At 30.1% G+C, this 26,284-nt stretch overlaps 1 protein-coding gene across 1 annotated transcript; it reads left to right on the plus strand.

Annotated features, from left to right (window-relative positions):
- The first annotated feature begins 1,261 nt into the window (after positions 1 to 1,261).
- LOC123305138 (probable sodium/potassium/calcium exchanger CG1090) lies at positions 1,262 to 24,969 on the plus strand. Its single transcript, XM_044886765.1, has 8 exons — positions 1,262 to 1,388; positions 19,141 to 19,522; positions 19,579 to 19,831; positions 19,896 to 20,073; positions 20,881 to 21,341; positions 22,534 to 22,716; positions 22,782 to 23,015; positions 24,751 to 24,969. Exons 2-8 carry the CDS (start codon positions 19,145 to 19,147, stop codon positions 24,948 to 24,950), a joined length of 1,887 nt encoding a protein of 628 aa, XP_044742700.1. The 5' UTR covers positions 1,262 to 1,388; positions 19,141 to 19,144; the 3' UTR covers positions 24,951 to 24,969.
- The last annotated feature ends 1,315 nt before the right edge of the window (positions 24,970 to 26,284 follow it).

Consider the following 26,284-nt stretch of genomic DNA (forward strand, 5'->3'; position numbering starts at 1 on the left):
TTTTTAAGAGAAAAGAACAAGGTTGCCAATGTTAATATCGGTAAAATAAATAGGAAATTTTTACCCACCCTTTCCATTCTTTGTGCAAAGCGGCCTTTCCTGACTATCGATTGACTTTTATATGTTTATGAGTCACTCATACATGACTATTTGTAAAAGCTGGACGCGTTTTTAATATACCAATAATGATTCAGAGCGCCTCATGTACAAGTGACTCACAAGAAAAATTATTTTCTAATTTTTAGTACAATAAATGTTTGTCCCTAAAAAAGTATTTTTTATTTAAATTTTTAATTTAAAACGTTATACAGGGTACCCTAAATAAAAAAAAACGTCAAATTTTGCAATTATTTATCTTTAAATATTTCGAATTTCAATCGCTAGTAACTCAAATGACACTTTTTGCTTAGATTTTATCGCTCTATCCATTTCCATTGTTGCCATTTTAAACATATATTTTTTTCACCCCCTAGAAGGGTTGGATACCACCCCCTTCACGCTAAGCATAAAAAAAATTTTCAATGAATTATAATTATATATAGTTCTAAAAGCCGTCGAACAAAATCGGATGTGTACATTCGTATCTGAATTATTCCTCAATTCTCACAAAGTATACGATATATCGCCTTGACCCGTAAAAATATAACCTTGGGTATCAAAAAGATTATATATGTCTATGTTGGGGATATTAAAGAAGAAAACTTCATCGTGTACAGGTACCTTTATAATGAATATGATGTATGCAAACGTTGATACAAGGATGCTTTATCATTGCATAGTCGTGTGGTTTAAAATATATTTTGCCAAAATCTTTATTATAAAATTATATTAAAAATGAATTTGAGTACAGGAAAACCACTTCAATTGATAAGAATCAATGACCTTGTAAAAATTTGAGATGTTACCAAAATAGTTTTGAGTATTTTTATACCTTTCACACATACACATTTTATAAATGAAATGACAAAACATATTTTCTTTGGTGGAAAAACATTAAAATAAATTGAGCTCTAATAAAAATGTGTAATTCTAATTCAATAATATTCTATAATCAAGCACTTGCGCATTTAATATTAACTCTTTCCAGTTGCAAATAAAACATGCTTTTCATGGTAAGAGGGATTGTAGCCTGCTGATCAAAATAGTCGATTGATACGCCTGCTTGCTAGGCAATCTATGTTACATTGTAGCTGTCTGGGTTTTTGATTATTGCTATTATAATATAAAGGGGCGTTAAAAATTTTTGAGAAAATTTTCTCTTGAATATAAAAATTTATATTTAATAATTGTTTACACGAAATTTTAAAATTATTGGTGTGTGAATAAATTTTGAAATTAACAAATAAATTGTTTGATCACCAATTTGAAGATAACAATTGTATTTACGGGTAAGTGGCCATTATACTTTTTTTTATATTTAGCCGGTTTTCCCAAATTTTTTTTCTTTTTTAAATTCGAAATTAGTTTAAACAAATTTACAAACTTACAAAAATAAACTTTTTTTATCAATTATGTAATCTATAATATTGTTAATGATTTTTAAGTGTTTATATGATTTACTTCCTCAGTATTATTTATAAACAGTATTATTATATAAAAAAGAGGAAGTATGCTTTGAAATAATTAAAAGAAATATCTGAATGGATGTTAGATTTATTTAATTGTTTGATAAAACAGTAAATTAAAAACAGTTCTAATTAAAGAGAAAATTTTTAAATACTAATTTAATTTAATTTAATTTACTAATTTTATTAAAATAATAAATGCATATTGTATAATGTTATTATGACGTCATAATTAAGTCGATACTTCTTTGACGTCATTTAAAAAAAATACAAGTTTTCTTATTGTTATATAAATGCAAATAATTATGAATAAAAAATTATGACATTTTTATTGAATTTTTGATAGATAATGAGGACATGTAATGCCGTATTATATACAATAGAATCAGAATGTCTATTATATTCCTGTATTCCTTGTAGTTCCTCTTTTCATATAACGACGCGCTTCTTCAATTGACGTTGAGTACCATCAATGGCATTGAGTGTTGTATTCTTGTATTATTATTTGTTACCGGATCAAATAAAATTATTATTATTATTCGCTTTTCTGTTGTATATTGGTATAAATGGTATTATAATAACTGCTTGTTAAGAAATGCTGTTTTTGTTGTACCTATATTCGTTATCGATATAGATAACCACAATAACATTATTACGATTATTATTATAGGGGTGTTATTAATATTATTAAGATATTTATGGTATTTTTTATTGTTTCGTGTGGAAAAATATTTAGTACAGTTTGAAATGGTGTCAGCATATCGAAAGCGAATTTTGCCATGACTTCAGTGATAAAGAGTAGTATAATAAAGCGAGGTGCAAAAAAAATATACGCTTTTTGGTTAGACGATAGCCACTTAGAAAACAGCCCTTCTTCAGTGAAATGCCCATGACGTTTTCTTTTTCATAAAAAGTAAAAATGTCCAAATAATTAGCTCAACCCATAATTTTTATATAAATATTGTGTCTGTTAAACATACTATAGCATTTATTATGTTTTAAAGGACTGACTAGCTATTAGCTTTTAGACAAAAGTAATTTATTTGGATAAAACATCATATTTTTAGTACTGCACGACATTTTTAGAAAAAAAATTGAAAGTTTAAAATTGTGCCAGCTTTAATGCCGTAAATGTCCGGCATTCGGTTAATGGGTCAAATATGTTGCTAATAAGCCGTAGTATAATTTTCCAAAAAAAAATTCTAGCTTTATCATTTCTAGCTTAAATAGATGCTAAAATTCCATATTAAACAAATTTGAAGTTGCCTAAAACATATTTTTGGAATTGTTTTTTTCGCAAAAGTCATAGACTGCGCAGCAGCGAAATAACCGCAAACCCCCAGCCTGATTCAGAATTTGGATTCACTAATTAAAACACCTACCCAAATTTGTATTATGAGCTCAGTTTGTGTCAAAGAAAATATTTAAGAGCTCTTTACTCGCACACTATGGTATTTACACTTTTAAATATGGGTCAAGGGGATGGGCGTATCTCACAATGGCTTTAAATTTCACCTAGACTTGCTTAAAAAACAAATCATGCTCCTAGCTGATAATAGAAGAAAATCTAAATTAGAAAGTTATTCTTTATAAAATAACATACAACTTTTTTAAAATACGTACACACTTAGTTTATCTTTAAAAGAACCTTTATCTTTCTTTGCATTAGATTTCCGTCGAAATCATAAGGTTAAGGAAAAAATATTTCCTACAAAAATTTTTTTTTTCAAATTAATAATTTTCCTACAATTTTCTAATTTAAATCACCTTTCAAGGTTAGGTTTACACCTGGACTATTTAAAATGGGACATCCGATATATAAAGATTTAACTTAAATCGTTAAGATATTAAAATTTAATTTAATTTGGTGATATGTGTCGATAATCTAAATTTTATAGTATCCAAATTAAATTTTATAGCATTACATATTTGCTACGTTATAAATGAAGAAAAGTATGAGTGGTAAATCGCATCTATAACCTCTAGCATTTGAGATCCACCATCCCCCCCCTCCTTTAAACTAGCGTCTTATTATTAGACTAGATGTCTGAAACATAACTTAAAATTTCTAATTTATTGTTTGGATAGGAAATTAATTATAAGATTGTCAAGTCAGTCTTCTAAAGCCGCATTTATCTAGAATAGAAGCCTGCCATTTGATAATTTTGTAGGGACCCATAACCCAAATCAAACAGTCTGCAAATAAGTTGATCTAAAAGCTCGGACTGTTTTTAAACTTTTAACCTTAAAACTGACGCTAAATAAAAACAAATAAAAACAAACAATTGACTGAGTTAATGGTTGAAATACCATGTATACACAGTGTAGATTACTCTGTCACATTACACATACATGCATGTCACACACATTTAACTGATATACCCATATAATACTACAATTTGCACATAATATGCGCTCTCACAGGTCAATAGTGATGTTTACGAAAAAATGGTTACAACAAAAGTTGTTTATTTTTTTATAAATAACATTTTTTTACATTTAAACTACTGTTCTATCTCTAACGGTTTACAAGACTCAATTGACCTATGTTGTTCATTTACGAACTCGACCTCAATTTTTACGCCCTCAACACGCTATAAAAATTTCAGCTTGGTATCTCTTTTTGACAGACAGACAGACAAACGAAAATGGACTAATTAGGTGATTTTATGAACACCAATACCAAAATTTTGTTCATTATATCAATATTTTTAAGCGTACAAACTTGGGACTAAACTTAGTATACCTTGGTATATTTCATATACATGGTATAACAAGTGAAAACAAACAATTGACTGATTTTACTGTTGAAATACCATGTATAAAGATTAATTTATTTACTTAATTTACCGTCGACAGTAGGTATCATGAACGTTTTTAAAATTTTTCTTAAATCTGATTCATAAATCGGGCTCAGGTGAAAATGATTTTGCCATGAGTTAATAAATACCATGTTTATTGTTGAAATCTGTTTTTTCATATATTATTTGGAAATTTACTTATTGTTTATTATTTAGAATAAATTTTCTTTTATATAATGAAGTCGATCTTGTGGATAAACATTTAAAAATACATTAAAAACCTCAGTTTTCAGTTTAAAAAAAAAAAAGAAAGTAATATGGGGCTATTGAGAGCCTACTGAAACCGGGATAATTATTCTAGAAAATTGTTTAGTTTTCTACATGATAGTGTTGTTCTACATTCGACTAATAGGTATTTAAGTAAATGTTATGGTTTAAAAATCCGATAAACATCATTTGCGTGTTAGGAGCGTTTAAAAACTAAAAAATTGTTTGACACGATTTATTTATGTAATTAATGAACTCAATCGTTTGACTAATTCTTAGAATAGGACATTTACTATTGTCTGAATTGATAAAAATTGTGTGAAACTGGTCGTTACTCGTCCTTATCTTATATTCTATCTATACCCGGGTTATTTTATAGAGGCCAACTTTAGGAATTTCAAAGTGTGTTTTCGAGGCTAGCCGTACAATTTAATTGACTCGAATTTTTAGGTTGGTCTCTCTAAACTAACCCGGATATAGTCTAGCTAACGCTGCAAAACTCCTAGAATTTCTGATTAATACCTGCCAGAGTTTTAATAAATCCAGATGGAATGTGTTGTTTGAGGTTGTTTATAACGCAGATGGGCTTTCTCCTCTATCAATGTCAAATGAGATATCGTTGTTCTCAACCGCTTAAACATGAAAACTATGCATTAAATGAAAAAAAAAGGTTCAAATAAACGCGTTAAGTGTCGTGCAATTGTAAAAAAAGTGAGACTACATAACAAGTAAACAACGTTTGACTTCAGACGTTAACTAGGCTAGGTATTTTTGAACAATAAAATATCAATTTTTACAGAGCCGCGAACTTTTTTCTAAACGCACCCGCGATATTTTGTCGTATTTTCAATTGCCTATTTTCTAACTTTTAAAAATTTACAGTTTTGAGGGGAGGAGCAGAAATTTTCGCAACTGCCTAGGAGCTGCAAATTTCTAAATCCGGGCCTGGCTTATACTTCTATCAAAAGTATAAATATTATACCATGGCGATAAATATTAATCTTATATATTTTATGAGTCACTGATTACAAATTAAACCTTCGAAATATGTATCGTTTCCTGGTTACAAGTGTATTGAGAAATTCTTATTAATAACTAGGTCTACCATTTGATGCCCTGCTGTTTAAACTTGGACTACCATATATATATCTACAATGTAATTTGTTAAATAATCGTAAATTATCCTACTTTAGGATAATATTTGTATGGGTTTGGAAGGTAAAATGCAAGTTGTTAAAAGCTCCTCAAATTACCTAGTTTTGGGTAATTATGTGAGACTAAAACACTTAAGTTCGTATTTTGAGGCTTTGAAGCATAAAATTGGTAATTAGTGACCCATAAAATCTTCGAGATATCATATTTTTAAAATCAAAATACTATTTTCAGAATCTTTGAAGGTTTTACCCCTTCCCCCCATTACTTTATTGGGGGTGGCATACCCCATTAGAATGGTATTCATGATTGAGGCAGCATTGTTGGGACAATAGAGTTACTCAATTCGATTAAAACTAAGAGCAACAAGTGAAAACAAACAATTGACTGAGTTAATTGTTGAAATACCATGTATAGACAGTGTTGATTACTCTGCCACATAACACATACGTACATGTCACCCATATACATATAACTAACTGATATACCCATATAATATTATACAATTTGCGCTCTCACGGGTAAATAGTGACGTTTACTAAAAAATGTTTCAAACAAAAGTTGTTTATTTATTTATAAGGAACATTTTTTACGTTTGAACTTTTGTTCTATCTCTAACGGTTTACAAGACCCAATTGACCTATGTTGCTCATTTACGAACTTTACCTCACTTTTTACGTCCTCAGCACGGTATAAAAATTTCAGCTAGGTATCTCTTTTTGTTTTTGAGTAATCGTGATGACAGACAGACAACCGGAAATGGACTAATTAGGTGATTTTATACCACGTATACCAAAATTTTGTTCATAGCATCAGTATTTTAAAGCGTTACAAACTTGGGACTAAACTTAGTATACCTTTGTATATTTCATATACATGGTATAAAAAGTTTCTCCCATTTGAGAAGTAAAATGACTACCTATAACGTTGAATGATCCATTAATTTATACTCAATCCCTTATAACAGTCCTTGTAAGTTTTTGTACAATTGTCTTGTGTTTTAAGTTTACTAAGTTTGAATTATACATTGCTGGTTTAAGACAATTTAGAACTAAACTAATAAAAATTTATCTATCCTGGGGGTTTAAATTTCCTTTATACCTTAAAATTTACTAGTAAGCGGGATTAAAAAAATTTAAAGAAAAATAAAATCTCTATTACTTTTATTAAGTACCTATACACAAATTTTTACGCAGCAATTGACATTAAAAGTTCAAATAAATCATTTTTATTTGATTTAGTTTTAGAGTATTATTTATTTTAGTATATTTTATGGTTTCTTCCCTATATATTTTTAATTATTTATTTTTAAATATATATAGGTAATAATTACTGTTCTATTTACCATTCATAATTCTGATTGATTTTATGTAGAGTGGGGATTGTTATTCAATGATAATTTCATTGTGTATTTTTTCCCTTCGAAATAATTTTAAGGTAGTCCGACCGTTTAAGTAAGTACGGTGAATGTCCTTTTTTGCGGTAAATGATAGTTTAAAGTCCCTTGATCACAATAAACACAGGGGTCTCTTTGGGAAACTTTGGGATCTCTTGCATGGCAAAATTTCGAATTATTTCATTTTAAAATTGTGATTTTTAACACAGTACCTTATGGAAGAAATAATAGTGTTAATTGTACAAAAATTAATTGGTGATTGAGCTTCAAAAAAGCTTTCATATGAAGAAAATTTATCACAATTCTGTTTTTGCAGAAAAACTTTACCTTACGTCTTGCCTTGACAACATTTCCGATTAAAGATAATATAGCAGTAGCGCATTTCATTTCCCTTCTTTATCTTTAAAATAATTCCTGATGGAGACCAAAGGACAAGAAAATTTCATGAGTCATGTAAATATGCCCTTTTTAATTCGTTTTTTGTTGCTGAGTGTTTTATCATAATTTGTTTATATTTGCACTTTTATATTAATTAATTATTTTCTTCTCAAATATAAAACCACAAATCTTTTATCTATTTCCTGCAGAAAATAAAACGGAAATTTCTGAAGTTATAATTACGTGTTTATTTTATTAATTCTTATTCACACACACACATACATTTCATATACTAAAAACTCTAATGGGCCTTAAAAATATAATCAAAGTACGTCTTGTGCCAATCCTGTGGACACAGTATAAAATGGAGAACCAGAACAGGTACCAGACACAGAAGTCAAAGTATTTTGTTAATAATAATTGTATAATACGTTAGTATTAAAAATGATACTAACATAATTATTACATTTAAAAGCTCTCTCATTCCCGAGGTCTAGTTCAGTAATTCCCGACTCAGTGGTCTCTCTTGACCCCTTGGGGTCGATTTTATGGCGAAAATAAATAATTCTACAAGCATATAGGCATCGCGTAATTGAGAGTCGTGCAAATCCAGCGTGAAAAAATTAGGTAAGGGCGCTGACAAAAGGAGCGGGTGGTGGATGAACGAAGGTTAAAAGGTAAAAAAAATAGTGATGATTTACTTGTTGATTATAAATAAAAAGGAAAGGATGCGGATCAGTTTTTAGTAAGGGGCAAAAAAGCGGAGAGTAGATTCCTGATTACTAAAAAAATGTGGACTGATAGAATTATTTACGGGTCCCGCTCTATCTTTGCATGACAGGAGGTCTGTCTAAATAATGAAAACGCAGATTCACTGGTCTAAATTGTTAGCTACATTCAATACTTAAAGTTGCCAATCTCTTTCCTGATGATGATTCGATCACACCTTACGAGGGAATGAAAACGTGAAATATGCCTAACTTTCGAAGTTTTGGCTTTTTGATGTTTAATTCTACAAACATCAGATTTTTTACATCACTTCCATAGCTACAACTTCTGGAATTCCTGGTTGGGTTATTCTTCCGTATGTAAATTGGCCTTAAACCATAAGACTTTATTTCTATTTTTAAATAACTATAAAAAATATCCCATATAATTTTACTATAAAACTTACGAGTGGAAATTTTATTTTCAATATGCACATTGTATGACGTTTGGTTGAATGTAGAATATATGCTTTTAAAAATATTATTAAACTTTCCTAGTATCGTATATCCTCAAGCGAACATTACGCCAGAAACCTCTATTTTTCCGAAGTCATGGATTATTAACAATGTTTGAATTCCTGTCCCCAAATCTCCTTAGGGTGTGCTCTTAAAACTTTCTACCTGTGAACTTTGGAGAGAGACTTTTGAATTTTGATCCCTTCATTAAGATATATGAGAAACCCAAAACCGGCATGAAAACTGTGGGTTTCTTGACTATTTCCGATTCGTTGACTATAGTTAATTAATTAATTTTTTTCTTTGTTTGTAAAAATAATAATAAACTGAAAGAACACTGATTTACATACAAGTACAGGTGGTATTATCAAATAGAGTCAGACACACACTATTTTAATTTATAATTATATTTATTCAGTTATTCATTAATACGAATAAAAACTGCAATTGATTCCAAAAATCATAATAAAATATTTTTTATACTTAAAAAAACTACTTATTTTAATGACTGTAAGGTGCCTCCTTCAAATAGAACAGCTTTTATTGTTATGCTTTGCTGACGAAATATTCAGCAGAGTCAATTATAATGGATCACTATGTGTATCAAAATGTACATACATGTGTCTCAAAAAGAAACATTGAACCGATTTCATTTGAAAACAAGTGAAAACAAACAATTGATTGAGTTAATTATTGAAATACCATGCATAAATAGTGTTGATTACTCTATCACATTGCACTACATATACAATTTATATAATACATACTATACTGGGTGTTCCAAACCACCCGTCCAGGCTGATTATTCTGAATAGTTTTAAAAAAAAATTGAAACGAAAAAACACGTATCAAATATTTTTTGAAACTCTATCTAACCATACCAAAAACACCCTCCACCCTCAACCCCTGTTAGGGGTAGGGGGTGTAACTTGAAAAAATCAAATGGAAACCCCTATTTTTTTCTGCAGATTTGGATTCTTCAGAAGAAAAGACAAACATTTTGTCTAAGAAATTTTTCCCGATTTTCGGTAGATCGCGCTATAATCGACAAAAATCGTTCTTTTAGATTTGGCATAAGAATTGCGCCGTTCAATGACAAAAATCAAAACGAAAAAGTAAAAAAAAATAAAAACACAAACACACAGAACCAAAACAAAAACAAAACAAAAGCAACACAAAAGTTAGAAATTCAACGAAAATAAAAGAGAAGCGAAAATGTCGAATTGCGGTAATTGAGGTAAACCACTAGACAATTGGGAGGATACTAAATAAAGCTCTTAGAAAGAATTAGATATGAATCATTTTAGATTTAATTTTTTTTCAGACTTTCCAAAATAAAAAAAAACATTTTTACAAAAATAATTTTTCTAAATCATAATAAAATATGAAAAACAAAACAGAATAGTCTTTTCTTCAAAAAAACAAAAACAAAATTGAAAATAACTATTCTCGACTCAAAAAACTTTTCTCGCCTTCACTTGAACTGCAATTCTAATGCCAAATCTAAAAGAACGATTTTTGTCGATTGTAGCGTGATCTACCGAAAATCGGGTAAAATTTCTTAGACAAAATGTTTGTCTTTTCTTCTGAAGAATCCAAATCTGCAGAAAAAAATAGGGGTTTCTATTTGATTTTTTCAAGTTACACCCCCTACCCCTAACAGGGGTTGAGGGTGGAGGGTGTTTTTGGTATGGTTAGATAGAGTTTCAAAAAATATTTGATACCTGTTTTTTCGTTTCAATTTTTTTTAAAAACTATTCAGAATAATCAGCCTGGACGGGTGGTTTTTAACACCCAGTACAATTTACGCCTAATTTGCGCCCTCACGGGTAAACAATGATGTTCACAAAAAAATGTTTGAAACAAAAGTTGTTTATATTTTGATAAGGAACATTTTTTACATTTAAACTTTTGTTCTATCTCTAACGGTTTACAAGGTCAGGATCCAATTTACCTATGTTGCTCATTTATGGACCCGACCTCACTTTTTACATCCTGAGTACGCTGTAAAAATTTCAGCTTGATATCTTTATTCGTTTTTGAGTTATCATGCTGACAGACGGACGGACGGACAACCGGAAATGGACTAATTAGATGATTCTATGAACACCTATATCAAAATTTTTTTCGTAGCATCAATATTTTTAAGCGTTACAAACTTAGGATTAAACTTAATCTACTATGTATATTTCATATATACATGGTATAACTAGTAGTATATTTTTTTATCTGAATAGATTTGCAGAATAATATTATTATATAGATATTAATTTTATACTGTAGGTGTCATTCAAGAAGTGATTTTTTGAAATTCATCTCCTAAAAGAGTGAAGTTGAATAAACTCAAAAATGGCGGTATATAACAATTTGCGAGCGCTTCATTTGAAAGTTAACATTCGCATTCTCCAATGTACAAAATACAACATTCGACCCATCACTAGTCTATATTAAAAAGAGGAATAACAAGGATATATAGAACCTACAAAATTTTCCAATCGTGGCGCTAAATTCGGTTCTGCACGTAATCAATACAAAACTGGTTAATATGTATTAAATAAAATGTTGAGTAGGTTGCTGAAAATTATTTAAACATTCAATCAGCAGTTTTTCAATCAGCTTTTTTTTGAAACATTTTTTCGTGAACATCACTGTTTACTCGTGAGGGCGCAAATTTAGCGTAAATTGTATAGTATGTATTATATGGGGATATCAATTATGTGTGTATAATGTGATAGATTAATCAACACTGTCTATGCATGGTATTTTAACAATTAACTCAGTCAATTGTTTGTTTTCACTTGTTTTTAATTAATAATTACTCTCTTAAGGTAAGGTAACTATCATTATTATTGGCGAGCCACCCTTCTTAAGCAACTTAATCTGAGGCTGTACGTATATACGTATTTAACTTAAGACTATGCTGTTTTCGGCAGGGTAACTAACAATATGTGCTTAACTTAAAAAAGTTATACTATGTGTTTGACCTAACACTACAAGATATTTTAATTCTTTATAACAAAGACAAAAAGTTTTGTAATTTTTTTTCGAAAAGCTGATAAATTTGTTCCACAAATTGGGTTAGAGAGTTTAAAATTGGGTTTAGAATTGAATTAATGTTAAGGAAATGCGTTTTGGTAATGCCGACATACCGAGCCCCCCTTTCTGCCTCGTATGTAAATATTTCATTACTATTAAAACATGAAAAGGCAAAAATCCGTTTTTAATAAAAAGCATATAATAATAATAAGAATTTTATAAGGGAGAAATATAAACTTAGTAATTTTTCTTGATATATTCTGTAAATTCAACTTGAACAATAATATGAAGATTTTCAAGTAATTAGTTAATTGAACGTGCATTCTTTGTTAGTAGAATAAAAAAAGCGTTCATTTTTCAGTAAAAACGTATACTGTTTTATGAATGAAAAGAAGTAAAAATACCTATATATAGCATATCAAATAGAAAAAGAAAAACTAATGGGAAAAATGAACAAATATAAATAATTGTATAAGTTTTCTTCATATACATAACCTTGGTGAATGGAACGAAAAGCTTTTAGTAAGTAATCCTTATACAACACTGTATGAACCTTGACCTCTTTTGTTCTTCGAGTTAAAAAAAGTTGGTGTCTGTAGTCACAATACCTCTATATGCAGATTTTAGTCTATGAAAAGTTCAATCTAGCCCCTTGGCATTTATTTCAACCTGAACAGAACCCTACAAACTCTATTTTTAATTTGGAAAATTTATATTACTTATTCAATAAAATTGTTTTACTGTTTTATATATTTTTATTTATAAATTATGCATTTGATATTCGTTGGGTCCGTAGTCATGATAGGGACAAACAAATCGACGGCAGCGCTTCCAGTGGATAATTTTGGCGTAAAAGGTGTTATTATGACTAATTTTCAATTTTTTATATGTAAATTGTAAAGCAAATGCCAAATTAAAATTATTAAAAATAACAATTAATTATTAAACTTGTTGCATTATAAATTGTGAAAGTAAGAGACAAAATTGCATAAATAATATTTTTTAAATGTAAATTAACATAATTAGTTATTTAAATTTGATAGAAGATGTTATTAAATTTTCAATACAAACCATAAAATTATATACCCATCCATACAATTATATAAATAAAGTAGGATATCGTTACCATGGAAAACGTTACCAAGAAAACTCATGCACGATACGAATAGGCACTATAAATTTTGTTCAATTTTTTATTTTTGAACAAAAAGTCGTATCTACACGGAGATTACAAAATTTCTATCCACAAATGACCGATATTGCAAACTTAACACATTCACTATCAATTTGTAGGTACGTAGTATAATCACTAAAATTAGTCTACGTTTAAGTTGGTACATACAAATTTTCTAACCTCTAACATAATTTGGAGAAACTGTGGAGATGCACAAAGCCTTAAAAACCATGGCAAAATAGGATATTTCGACATATAAAAGGGGCAAGTACAGTAGGGACGTTAAAACCTCCAAAAGGCATTTTCATTGAAGCTAGATTTTCCAAGACCAGTCTTAAAAATGTCGAAAAAAGGGTTTTCCCACGGGAATCTCTCTTGAAGTGCATAAATCAACCCCCGTTTTTATAAATTTGATCAATCTATAAATAAAGCCTTGCATACTGAATTATGCTTATTTGAATTAAATGAAATCGCTGGAGTTACCCAAAAGTAGCTGGAAACAAATATATACAGCATTGTTATCAGATATACCCATTAGAGGTTGAATATTTATAACGCATTCCCCTCTCCCCGTCCCTTCGATACAGTGCATAGGTCTGCAAAGAGAAAATATGATTAAAAACGAAATTTAAAAAAAAATTTTTAATGTTCAAATTAGCATTAATTGCTGTTTCATTTTAATAAACTTTTAGATTCTCACATACTCGTAATTTCAAAAATATATTTTTTTTATATACAAAACTGGGACTAGATAAACTTTTCAATTTTTTGTGTGCTAGAATTTATATGTTGTAGTTGCTAGATATAATAAACTATAACGCATACTCTAAACCTCTGGAAAACTCTTGATACTTATTAAGGGACATTTTTCAAACAAAACAAAAATATCGATTACGAAATTTTTCCCGATGAATATGCCGGTATGTGCTCTTCTAGGATGTATAATGTATATTGTATACCTACACGGTTATACAGTACAAAGAAACGCTTTTCATAGCAGAAGCATGTACTCCCGATTAGTACAGCGGCCAAGGACGATTCGCTGCTTATTTTAATTAGCTTTTTCTGCGTAGTCGTGTCTTAGTATTAGATCCAAAGTTATTGCAAAATAATAAAATAAAGGTCAAGGTACATGATTTGTACCCTCTAATGCCACGATGATTCAGATTCGTCATTTAATTATCCAGCGATATGGAATTAGACAAGCATTGTTACACTTAATTAAATTGGCTATAACTTACATTATTTCATACATATCGAGAAATTTTGATTAAAAAAAATTGCAAATAAGAATAATTAACAGCTTTAAATAGAGCATATAAATAAAGGTCCGTTTCTCAGACCACTTCTATAATAGAGGCTACTCACATCATTATTTTTTATCTTTATTTATACCTTAAACTACATCCGAATATACATGTAATTTTATGATGTGGGTGGAATCAGTTACTTCGTTCTTTTTTTTTTTTGCTCACATTGCCGCTGTCTGGATTTGAACCCGCAAACTCCCAGCCAGTAGTCAAGCAAGTTTATACGCCTAAACAAGCTCGGCTACTAGCCGGTTATAAATAAATAATCAAAATTCATTAAATCAAAACATTTTTTTTTCTTCGCTATAATGAATTATTTTAGTTCAGAGGCGTTTGATAATGATTTTTTAAGGTTTTTTCAATGAAATAAGTATTAATATAACCCGATAGCTCTATTAGAAGAGGACAATATTAACCAAAAAGCGGGAGTAGTGGGAGTAAGTGATACGCCATAGCTTGGTACCTGACAGAGATATTTGAAATATTCAAAATATTTTGATACAAAATTACCGTAGCAAAAAATGTGCAAAAAAAAAAAGTTCTTATAAAAAAAACTGTTATAAATAATTGATGCTGCGACTTTTGGAAGAGTAACATTCCAATTCGGAATCAGCGTAGAAAATACTAAGAAATACGCCTCTAGCGAAAAACATATATCAAATAAGGAGCGAACCGCCCCCGGTTGCTGTACTACATGTCACATAATACAGATTCCAGTAGTAGATACTAAACAAACATTGATACTTCACCGTTAATAGTTCAGGAACGTAATTAAGGAGGAGGTTCAGTTAATTTCTATAAAACGGTAAGCAATCGAAATATCACCACAAAACGAAATACTTTTATTTAAAAATCGAAACTAGTTTTAAGTTCAAATGACGGATTTTTTAAAATGTATGAAAAAAAAATCAATCCAGGCGCGGATCTAGAAATTTTTTTCGGGGGGGGGGGGGGCTCTATCACATCCAAATTTTATCCAATTTTGATAAACCAAGTATGTTATCCTACTACATTTGTAATCAACATTTGTTCATACTTTTTAAATTTGTAATCAAAATTAACCTAGCTCTAATTGATTTCAAGAATGTGAATCCTGGTTCCGGAATTAAGTACATAAGCGATAGCTAGCGAAAAATTGACAACACAGCTGAAAATAATGACCCAAAATTAGTGGGTTTCAAAAAAAATTTCAATAAGATAGGATGAAATTTGCCTGTGTTATCAAAAAAAACAAATTTTTTAACTTTATGACGTCATCAGAATAAAAAAATTTAATTATGCTTTATCACATCCAAATTTTATCCAATTTTGATAAACTAAGTATGTAATCCTACTAAATTTGGGTCATACTTTTCAAATTTGTGATCAAAATTAACCTAACTCTAACTGGTATCAAGAATGTGGAGTCCCGGTCCCGGAATTAAGTACATAAGTGATAGCTAGCGAAAAATTGACATCGCAGCTTAAAAGAATGACACAAAATTAGTGGGTTTCAAAAAAAATTTCAATAAGATAGGATCAAATTTGCCGTTGTTATCAAAAAAAACAAATTTTTTAACTTCATGACGTCATCAGAATCAAAAAAATTTAATTATGCTTTATCACATCCAAATTTTATCCAATTTTGATAAACTAAGTATGTAATCCTACTAAATTTGGGTCATACTTTTCAAATTTGTGATCAAAATTAACCTAACTCTAATTGGTCTCAAGAATGTGGAGTCATGGTCCCGGAATTAAGTACATAAGTGATAGCTAGCAAAAAATTGACATCGCATCTGGAAAGAATGACACAAAATTAGTGGGTTTCAAAAAAAATTCCAATAAGATAGGATCAAAAAATCGAATTTTTTAACTTTATGACGTCATCAGAGACCAAAACCATAGTTATCTTGATCTTGGCGATTTAATCTTGGTATTGGTCTTGCATTATGAGTTATAGTTTTAGAATCTCGTTTTTGATGTTACATCTACCATGTTTAGAACTGTTAAGTTTCAATTGAGTCTTATTGTATTATTACAGAATTTTTGGAGTCTTACTTTTGGTAATCATTACAAAATTAATCAATTACCTAAATACATATTATTTATATAAAATGATGAGAACATATAATCAAAGTCTGTCATCGAAACTGTGTTATACCGAAAGTTAGTAGATTAGTTTTTCTTTTTCTCTGTTTATATTTCTCTGGTTTTACTGCAAAAGAAAAATTTACTCAGGTATAATAAAAAAGCACATCGAAATGATGTTCAGTAATTATTTTTTATATTTATTAAGTTTGGTAAAAGTTTTGTTATGAATCTTGGTCTTTCCTAAATAAGTCTTGGTCTTGTATGTATAAACATTTTCTTATCTTTCATGATTTCTGAAAAATCTACATCAATGAACAATTTTCTGTGCGAAACTATAAGACATAGAAGATTCCCGATTGATAGGTAGGTTCAAGTTATTATTTGTGCCTAATTGCATACCAACTCGATCAAATAATAAAAAGGAGATATAATTAAGGATAATGAAATTAAAGGCGCCCTGGACGGACTCTAGGTTTGAAGTCAATTTTTACTTTATTCTATCTCTTAATCTGTTACAGTTTCAGAGAAAAGCACTGGAAACTTTTACGCCTTAAGGCGAACTAATATTTTTTTGTATTTTTGAAAACTACGTAGATAAGTATCTACCATGAAAAGCAAAACCTCAAAATTGAAAGGAGGGGTTTTTATAAAAAACCATTTCTAATAACATGTAAATTAGTACATTTAAAAAATAATGCGATTATTTTTAATTGCAGAATATAAAAGATAACTTTATATTTTGATTTCATAAACTTTTAATGATGCGAATTAAATTAGTAAATTATAATAAAGTTCAAAAATTCAGTGAACTTATTTCTTTTAACGATATATTATGTTATCTATTTGATACCAAACTTATTACTATACGACGTATACCAATATTAAAAACGCAAAAGTTTGGTTAGCGCTTTGACTTTGATTTTATTGAAATTTTGTATTCATCAACCTAGAATTATACAAGTAAGCCTACTCTAATTCAGTTAATTTGAACTTCGTAGAAACATCATTCACACATATTATATACCCAATTCTTTACATATATGTTTTTAAAGGAATTAACTTAAAATTTACTTAACGGATTTTAATAAAACTTTTTTTTTTATAAATATTTCTTAAGTGGGGGCTCTTTTTCGGAAATCGTCAGCTTTCGAAGGAAACGCGACTTTAAAATATGTGATTATTGCATTTAATCGAAAGAAAACACGATAATTAAGAAAAAATTCTTTAGCCAAAAGTTTTCGAGGGCAATAGAGGATATTCGCCTGTGTCTATGACTTGGGCGGATTTCGATTAAATACAATAATGACGTTTTTCGAAAAAATGTTTTAAACAAAAATTGCTAGTTTTTTTATGAGGATAAACTTTTTAATTTAAAGTGTTATTTTATCTCTTACCGTTTATAATCTAAATTGGCTATAAATCCGAATCTAAAGAAACACGAAGAACTAGATTGAAACTGATGTCAGAACAAGATGTTCGCCATCCAACTCTGCAAATTTTGTTTAAGTAATTTTTTGTTTGTTTAACTACAAAACGAGCTCTTAGCCATTATAAATTAAAATGACACACCCTGTACATATACAGATAAAAAAAGAAGATGAAAAATACACATTATTTAATATGTATTACTTTGCTGCAAATATATCTGATGCAGCAAAGTGTCGCATTGTTTTGTCCACAAGTACATTGATGCTTTTAGATTTGAAATGAAAAGATTCCCAGAGATCATATTTCAGAAATATAGGTATAAATAAATACCTGTATAAGACATAACTTTGGCTCGAATATTACATATTTATATCAATAATGGTGAGTCCGTTTAGGTGAGAACGAATTTTATAATTATATAGTGCTCATAATCAACCTCTCATTACGAGTAGACTTAATAACGTATTTATACAGAACTTATAATGATGGTGGGTACCTCGTCGTGAACAGCTTACTAACCGGTCTCAAGGGATTAGGGATTTTTGCTCAAGGCTACGCTGATGGCATATCCATACTTCCCAAAGGCAGAGGCGAGGGCACTATCAATGACTTGATGCAACAAGCGCTTTCTTACGTGGAGCGTTGGTGCATTGACAAATAACTCTGTGCCAAACCCGAAAAAACAGGTTGTGTACAAGGAGACGAAAAGTTGCTCAAGCATTTAGGAGTCATCCTGGGCGAAAAACTGAACTGAGGTGATCATTTGGATTGGAAACTAACCAAGGCAAATAGTTATCTTCAAGATAACTTTTGCTAGTCTTTTTTGGGACTCCAACCTCACATGGTGCACTGGTTATTTACAATGATCGTAAAGCCAATGCTCATATTTGGCAGTACAGTATGGTGGACAAGAACCTATCTGGCCGTAGCCAGAAAAAAATTGGACCACCTGCTCAGGGTTCTATACCTTAGTGTCACTGGAGCTATGCGAACAACATCTACCGCTGCTCTGGGTTCACTTCTAGGCATTCCGCCGATTCACCTAATGATTGAAGTGGAAGCCTTGACAGCAGCCTACCGACTTAGGAGCTGTAGACAGTGGCATTGTAGGACAAACAACTTGAAAGACTAATGATCCATGGAAGTTACCTTGATCTTACAAGTCTTACAAGAACAAAACAAGACTGATTTTGCCCATCACTGATACGTATAATTTGAATTCATCCACAGAAAATAGTTAAAAAATAATAAACCTTTAAAAACAAATAACTTTTCAAAGCTTTATGTAGCCTATATTTAGGTATAAAAACTAATAAATAAATTTTTTTTTGTTCCAGAAAAATGAAAAGAACACGTCGGCACAAAATATATTTTGTGTCAATATTTGTACTCGTATATTCTGTTATTAATGTATACTCAGACACAAAAGAATCTATTAAAGAGGAACTTTCCAACACTTTATCAGTGTCAACACACGAACCAATTCATGCAACAAGTGAAAAAATTAGTGAATCCGGTACAACGCCATTTACATTTAAATCAACTGAAAAGTCAATAAAAGAAGGTGATACAGTAAGTCCTGAAGAAAAAACCACATCTAATAGTGCATCGACAACTCCAGAAAATGTGCAAAGTACAACACCCACGTATATGACAACAACTTTTGTCCCAACTTTACGACCACGTCGAGAAAATTGTTCACCACCAGCAATTGAACAAGTATAATTAAAAATTTCCATAAATTTGTATTGGTTTATCGAAAAATTCTTTTTTAGTTTCCCAGACCGTTGATGGGTCCAAATGCACGAAAACATGGTGGACTTATCTTACATTTCATTGTGGCTATCTACACTTTTATTGGATTAGCAATTGTTTGTGATGAATATTTTGTAGCGTCATTAGATCGAATATGTGAAGAATTAAAATTAGCGCCAGACGTTGCTGGTGCAACATTCATGGCAGCTGGATCATCCGCTCCAGAATTAGCAACTGTAGTCATTGGTGTATTCTTTGCAAAAGATGACATAGGTTACAACACTTTTAAGTTTATCTTCGAAGCTTAAGTAGAATTAACACTTTCATTAATTTTTAGGAGTATCTGGAGTTATTGGTTCGGCAATTTTTAATATTATGTTTGTCATATCAGTATGTGCCCTTTGTTCAGGCACCGTCTGTTACTTAAATTGGTGGCCATTAGTTCGAGACTGTTTCTTTTATGCTATTTCAATTCTAGTAATGTTAATTACAATTTTTAATGAGAAAATTACATGGTTAGTAGTATTAATATCGAAACAATTATATAGTCTTGAAGTTGGTTGACTTGAACTAAAATAATTTAAGATTTAAATCCCACCGTAGACTATAACAGAGAATGCAATTCAATTTCGAAACATCAGCAATAAATGTGTACTTACTCTTTATTGCGGAATTTTTCGACACTTATATTTTTTGTTAGTATTGTCATTTTTTTATAGCCTGTATGTATGAAATACATAATATATCAAGGTATATACTAATTTTGGGCCTAGTTTGTAACGTTTAGAAATAATGATGATAAGAAAAGATAACTCAATCACGATAACTCAAAATCGAAAGGAGATATCAAGTTGAAATTTTTATAGCGAGCTCAGGACATAAAATAATGACTTTGTGTTCGTAAATAAGCAACATTGGTTAATTGGGTCCTGGGTCCGTAGGACCAATCTTGTAAAACTTTTGTTTGAAACATTTCTTTTCATTTTTTTCTTTTTTTATAATTAAAAAAGTTTTGACGAACTTTGGGTGGAAAAAATTATTTGGATATGATCCGGAAAAAGCCCTGATAATGTTGAAAGTTCCGCTCTTAAGTAGCGCTTCCAAATGAAGAATGTAATTTTTTTAATACATTTTTTTACAAGTCGGCTATTTGGTCAAATTACATTCACTATTTGACGTGACGAAGTTCAGAATTAGTCTACACTCAACGATAATGATTTGGTTAAAACTCATACTTAATCTAACTTTAACAAAACGATAGCCAGCCAGCTCCAAAGCTATGACCGCTTCCGAAATTTTTTTATTATAAAATCTTATTTTAGGGGTGAATCCTTATTCATGCTATTCATGTATGTGGTATACTGTATAGTACTTCATTTTAATCCACAATTAGAAAAATGGTCACAAACGTGGTCCTGGGTACCTTGTAAAAAGCCGGCTCCTGAAGAAACTGGTTTAGTCAGTTATAAAAATTTGGATGAAGAAACACGAAAGATACCAAGTTATACACAAGATGAAGAAACAAGAAAAGTAGTACCAGCTGCAAATTACGCAATCGATCCTATGTTTGATCCAAATGCAGTATGGGATCAAGCCGATCAAGGCTATCCAGTTGAACCAACTCCGATTCCTATAGCGCAACCAATACCAGAACCAGTGCCTGACCCTGAACAACAAAAACAAGTTACTGCTCAACCAGGTCCTGGAACTGTGGGACCTGCATATTATAAACCAAAAGAATATATTCCAGAAGATCATGTGTCACCACTTATTCGACCAGAAGGTTCGAAATTTTCTTTTACTTAAAAATTTAAATACATTCTAAATTAAATAAAACTGCAAAACAATCAATAGAAAATTATAAATAGCTATTATCGAATTTTTGTGATTTAATTTCGTAAATCTCCTTTAAACAATGAATAGTGGGTTACTTTAGTGTTATCATTAATGTCATCATTTCTTTCCCTCATATTTGCCGTAAAATATTAATTATAAAAAAGTAAGGTTAACGAAGGCCGATATCAAACCCAGAAGATTCAAGTCTGTAAAATGAGTTACATCCACAGGAAGTAACGCTATGGCAGGAGAGCAAAAACACAAGTAATAATAAAGGCTTTATATCATGGCTGACAAAATTAGTTTCTTTGAAAAAAAAACTAATATGAAGTTATTAATACAATCTTACAATTACTTACTTACAATTCTGTTGCTCAATTTTGCCATATGTAAATATTCCACTGGCAGTGTGTGTAGACTTTAGAAAAAAGGGACAAGCAATCTAAAAGGAAGGAGGAAAGCCGATAAAACCGAACTTTTAACATATTTAATATTCTTTTTTAACAGTCTTTTAGGGGAATGCTATTAACACTGCTCTTCACAAAATATAACGAAGTCAGAGCGAAAGTAACCAAAACTGCCCAGCAAAATAATAAAATAAAATTGAATGTTTCCTCGCTTCAAGAGTCAATTCTTAACAATTTTATTTAAGAAAATTTTCATTTATTTGAGCTAACAAAATCGAATATGAGAAAAAAAAATGTTTTTATTATCTGAAATTTTATTGATATACAATAGGTAAATTTTTCCTTTTAAAGAAAATGCTTAATAATAATGATACATATGCTAACAACATTTAAAGTATGATTGTTCTTTTTGAATGACATTTCTACATTGTTGAAAAGCCCTCTACCGGGTGGTTGAAACTATAAAAAAATTAATTCGTGTCCCATGAGATCGCTGTCTTTTGGCTTTCCTCTTGTAAGTAACCTCTGGAGCATCTCTACACTTAAACCAGCAGTATTCCGCAAACATTGTTTCTTTCTATCTCTCTCTGTTCATCACAGCTCTATCTCTAAAACTAGAGCTAAGCAGTACTTTTTATGATGATTTTTTATACATGAGGCTGTGCTATTTTTGAGTCCTAAATGTTTTGATTGTTGGGCAGTGTAATCTATTGGCAATGTTTGATGTTTTAGATATGAGTTTTTTCACTCAAGCTTCATGGGGTATAGTATATCCCATACATTATATGTGTATGGCAACGATGCCAAATTGCAAAACAGAAAAATATAAAAATTGGTATCCGTTTACATTTTTTATATCTATGATTTGGATATCATTTTATTCATATTTTATGGTTTGGATGATCACAATCATTGGTAAGTTTTAAAAACTTATATTTAATTGTTATCCCAAAAATAATTAATCTGTATTATATTTATAGGTAGCACATTAGGAATTCCAGACACAGTTATGGGTTTAACGTTCATTGCCGCAGGAGTATCAGTTCCTGATGCATTATCAAGTATAGCAGTAATAAAAGAAGGATATGGTGATATGGCAGTATCAAATGCAGTGGGATCAAATGTTTTTGATATTTTAATTTGTCTTGGACTACCATGGTTTATACAGACAGCTATAATTAAACCTGGTTCACATGTCAATGTGATAAGTAAAGGTAAGACTTGAATTTTTATTACAATGAAAGTTCACTCATCTAAATCCTTTTTTTTAAATAGTATAGAACATCCAGCACTTTTGCGACAAAACTATTGGTAATTTCCATCACCGCTTTCTAGAACGTATACGTGTGAACACTCGCTTGATGTTGCGTCTGAATACTCGGACCATTTATTGGAGATTGTTTTTAGATGTTTAATAATTAATTATCTCAGCATGATTAATCTTCTCAGTGCCTTTTTAACAATTTTTCGATGGCATGATAGGTTACATTCTATCATTCTATTGGAATAAATATCCTCAATTTTATATGCTACTTCATCTTCATCACTTTGCTGCTTTCCTGCTTTAACATTTTCTTTTTATTTATAAGCCTATAAAATGTAAATTCATTCACGAGACTAAAGGTATCTTATATCAGTAGTTTTATATACAGACTTTTTTTATAAACAGACTTCATTTGCTTAATAGATATACGTCAGCATTGTAATGAATGCCCACTTTACTGTGCCGCTGTGTTCGATATACATTTTATAGAATTATGATTTTCGATATATCAGAACTTTCAAGGAGTGATGATGAAGAGACCCATATATTTTAGAAGTCTAGAGGACGTTGAAAATCTAACGATTCCATCGTAATCTGTTTTGGAAACTTTCTTCTTTCCATTTTTTGTATTAGACTAACCAGGGTATGCTTTTTCCATATTTGGCTCTTTTTTCTTTCTTTTTGCCCATGGATGACCTCAACCTCTCAAAGTTTAAACTGCACAGATCTTTTTGTCAAACTGAATCTTATTCGGTCAAACTTAACATACATTTCAATATGATTTATGCTTCATGTAAAACTATATGAAGCTGTGGTTAAATTTTAGCCCTCTTAAAAGTCTCTACCTTATTTATTTTTAGTTTTAAAATAACCTAAACTTTCGATTAATGTTTGTTTCCCAATGATTCACACACTTTTTTCGGGTCTTATTTTTTACACCTTTCTATTATGCGCAGTACCTGATGCCCCCCGATGGGTTAGGCAAATAAATTAATGCTCAGGTATTAAGTAAATAAAGAGTCTGAATGGCCGAGCGGTCTAAGGCGTTAGTCTCAGAACCTTGGACTATTTAGACTTAGGTTGCGGGTTCGAATCCAGGCAGCGACAGTGTGAACAATTTATAATTAATGGGAGTGCAGAATTGATCACATTGTCGTCGCTTGGATAAGAACGAAGTAACCGACTCCACCCACATCAGAAATTTAATTGTAAATATGTTTGTAATAGAATAAAATAAAGATTAACAAATAATGATGTGGGTGGTCTCTGTGGTAAGGCGTATGCCATAAAAACGGAGGTAAAACACCTCCATTATTTATTTTAAAAAAAAAGTAGATACCTACTATATCTAAAAATTTAATGATGCATCAAACACTTCATGAAACTTACGGCATCAGCTCCCCGGCTACGTTTATTATATAACTTTCTTAAGATATGCATACGGCTAATTTTTTCTGCTTGACTGCTTGATGGTATGTATATTTCCTAAAATTCAGGATAAGGTTAAGTTTTAAGCCGGTAGTTTTTCAGAAAATTTCTTTTTTAATCCAAATGTATATGTTCTTGTCTAACTCAAAAGACTTAACGATTCCATCTATGCTATAATCTGAATTAATGAGATCGAAATAAACTATTTTAATGTTATCCAAAAAAAAATTTTAACACACATTTTTTTCTTTAAACAGGTTTAACTTATTCAACACTATCGTTATTATCAACAGTAGTATTTTTGGTTGTGGCAACACATTTAAATGGTTGGAAGTTAGACCGAAGATTAGGTGTAATACTTATGTTATGGTACCTTATATTCATAGTATTCGCCAGCTTATATGAATTAAATGTTTTTGGTAATTTAAATCCACCAGAATGTCCTAGTGCTTATTAAAACAGTGAACTTATATAAACACATGTGCTCAATATTGATTTTTTGTAGTTATCTAATTGTTAATTGTTGAATATATTTAGTGTTCATTTTAGATAAAAAAAATATTATTAAAAAATATTTTTTTTAATTAATCAGTATTAAAACAAAATATCAAACGAAGTTTGAAACACTATGGCGATAGAAATTTTGTTTTCAATAATGAAGATATTATGTGGTTTCCGAGAAATATTGGTATGATTAATATTATTATAATTGGTGTTACCAAAAAAAGTATATATATATTTTTGTTGTGTGAGAAGCTTCGCCTCAAATCCTATTTAACATGTTATACTGAATATATTTTTAATTATTTATTATTGTTATGTGATAATGTAATAATTTGTTTGCGAAGATTGGAATTTTATATAATTGTTATGTTTTTATCTTAATGTGTTACATATCATGTTGGCTGTACAATTTCCACAATTTTATTCTCAGAGGTCTCTGATAGATCTGATAAGGCGATAAAATATTATAATACTTACAAGTTTGTATTGGACGGATTAAAACAAGTGAGAATCAACTGAATCTTTAACCTGACCGCGGCCTCCAAAATATTTCTTTTTTTAAAGTAACTGATTGCACTCTCTCATTTGGATAATCTTATTTATTCTCGACAAGATGGTATAGCCGGAATCTTAAACAAAATTAGTTAGAGAAATTTGATGAATATTTGTTAAGTTTGATACCTTTGTTATATTAACATTTATATGAATTCAAAATTTTATAAAATTTTTAATTTTAAAATGATTTAGAAGACAAAGAGTTTTAGTTAATTATCCAATTTTATCTGAACTATATAATCTGGACAATGCAGGAAAAAAACTGTAGGAATATGTCATTTGGTATGATAAATCCGCAATATGCCGAACAAAATGTCCTTCAAATTTTTTATTCACGATCAATAACTAATATCAAACAGCATATTATGTTTAACGCAGTTTAGCACATTAGTACAGTCAAAGGAAAGAACGGCTTATCTCATAATCTACAAAAATTTGTTTTTATGTTTGCCTGTCTATTTTTATTAAATGGACCCTTTATTTGTATTCCAATGATACGAAAGCAATAAATTAATTATTTGTTCTTTTTACCACCTTTATGTAGCACACTAAGTGTGAGTAAAAAGAGATAGTCTTACTACACTGTAATAACGTTACTTTTCTACTGACAGTTAACGCACTACATCGAGCAGTACTCTAAAATTAGGCTAAGTTAGATTGAACGGCTTGTTTAGCAGTGCCGACACTCACTCTAAGACCTGAAGCCTATTGTGTTCCCGCCGCCACTTTTAG

This window comes from Chrysoperla carnea, chromosome 1 (genome assembly GCF_905475395.1).
Source record: "Chrysoperla carnea chromosome 1, inChrCarn1.1, whole genome shotgun sequence".
In the NCBI taxonomy this organism is placed as follows: domain Eukaryota; kingdom Metazoa; phylum Arthropoda; class Insecta; order Neuroptera; family Chrysopidae; genus Chrysoperla; species Chrysoperla carnea.

Excerpts from the sequence above, each read along its gene's own strand:
- LOC123305138 (XM_044886765.1), top strand. The coding sequence starts at position 19,145 with ATGAAAAGAACACGTCGGCACAAAATATATTTTGTGTCAATATTTGTA. Across the intron at positions 19,523-19,578 it reads CACCACCAGCAATTGAACAA|TTTCCCAGACCGTTGATGGG; the intron begins GTATAATTAAAA and ends ATTCTTTTTTAG. Across the intron at positions 20,074-20,880 it reads TTTAATGAGAAAATTACATG|GGGTGAATCCTTATTCATGC; the intron begins GTTAGTAGTATT and ends ATCTTATTTTAG.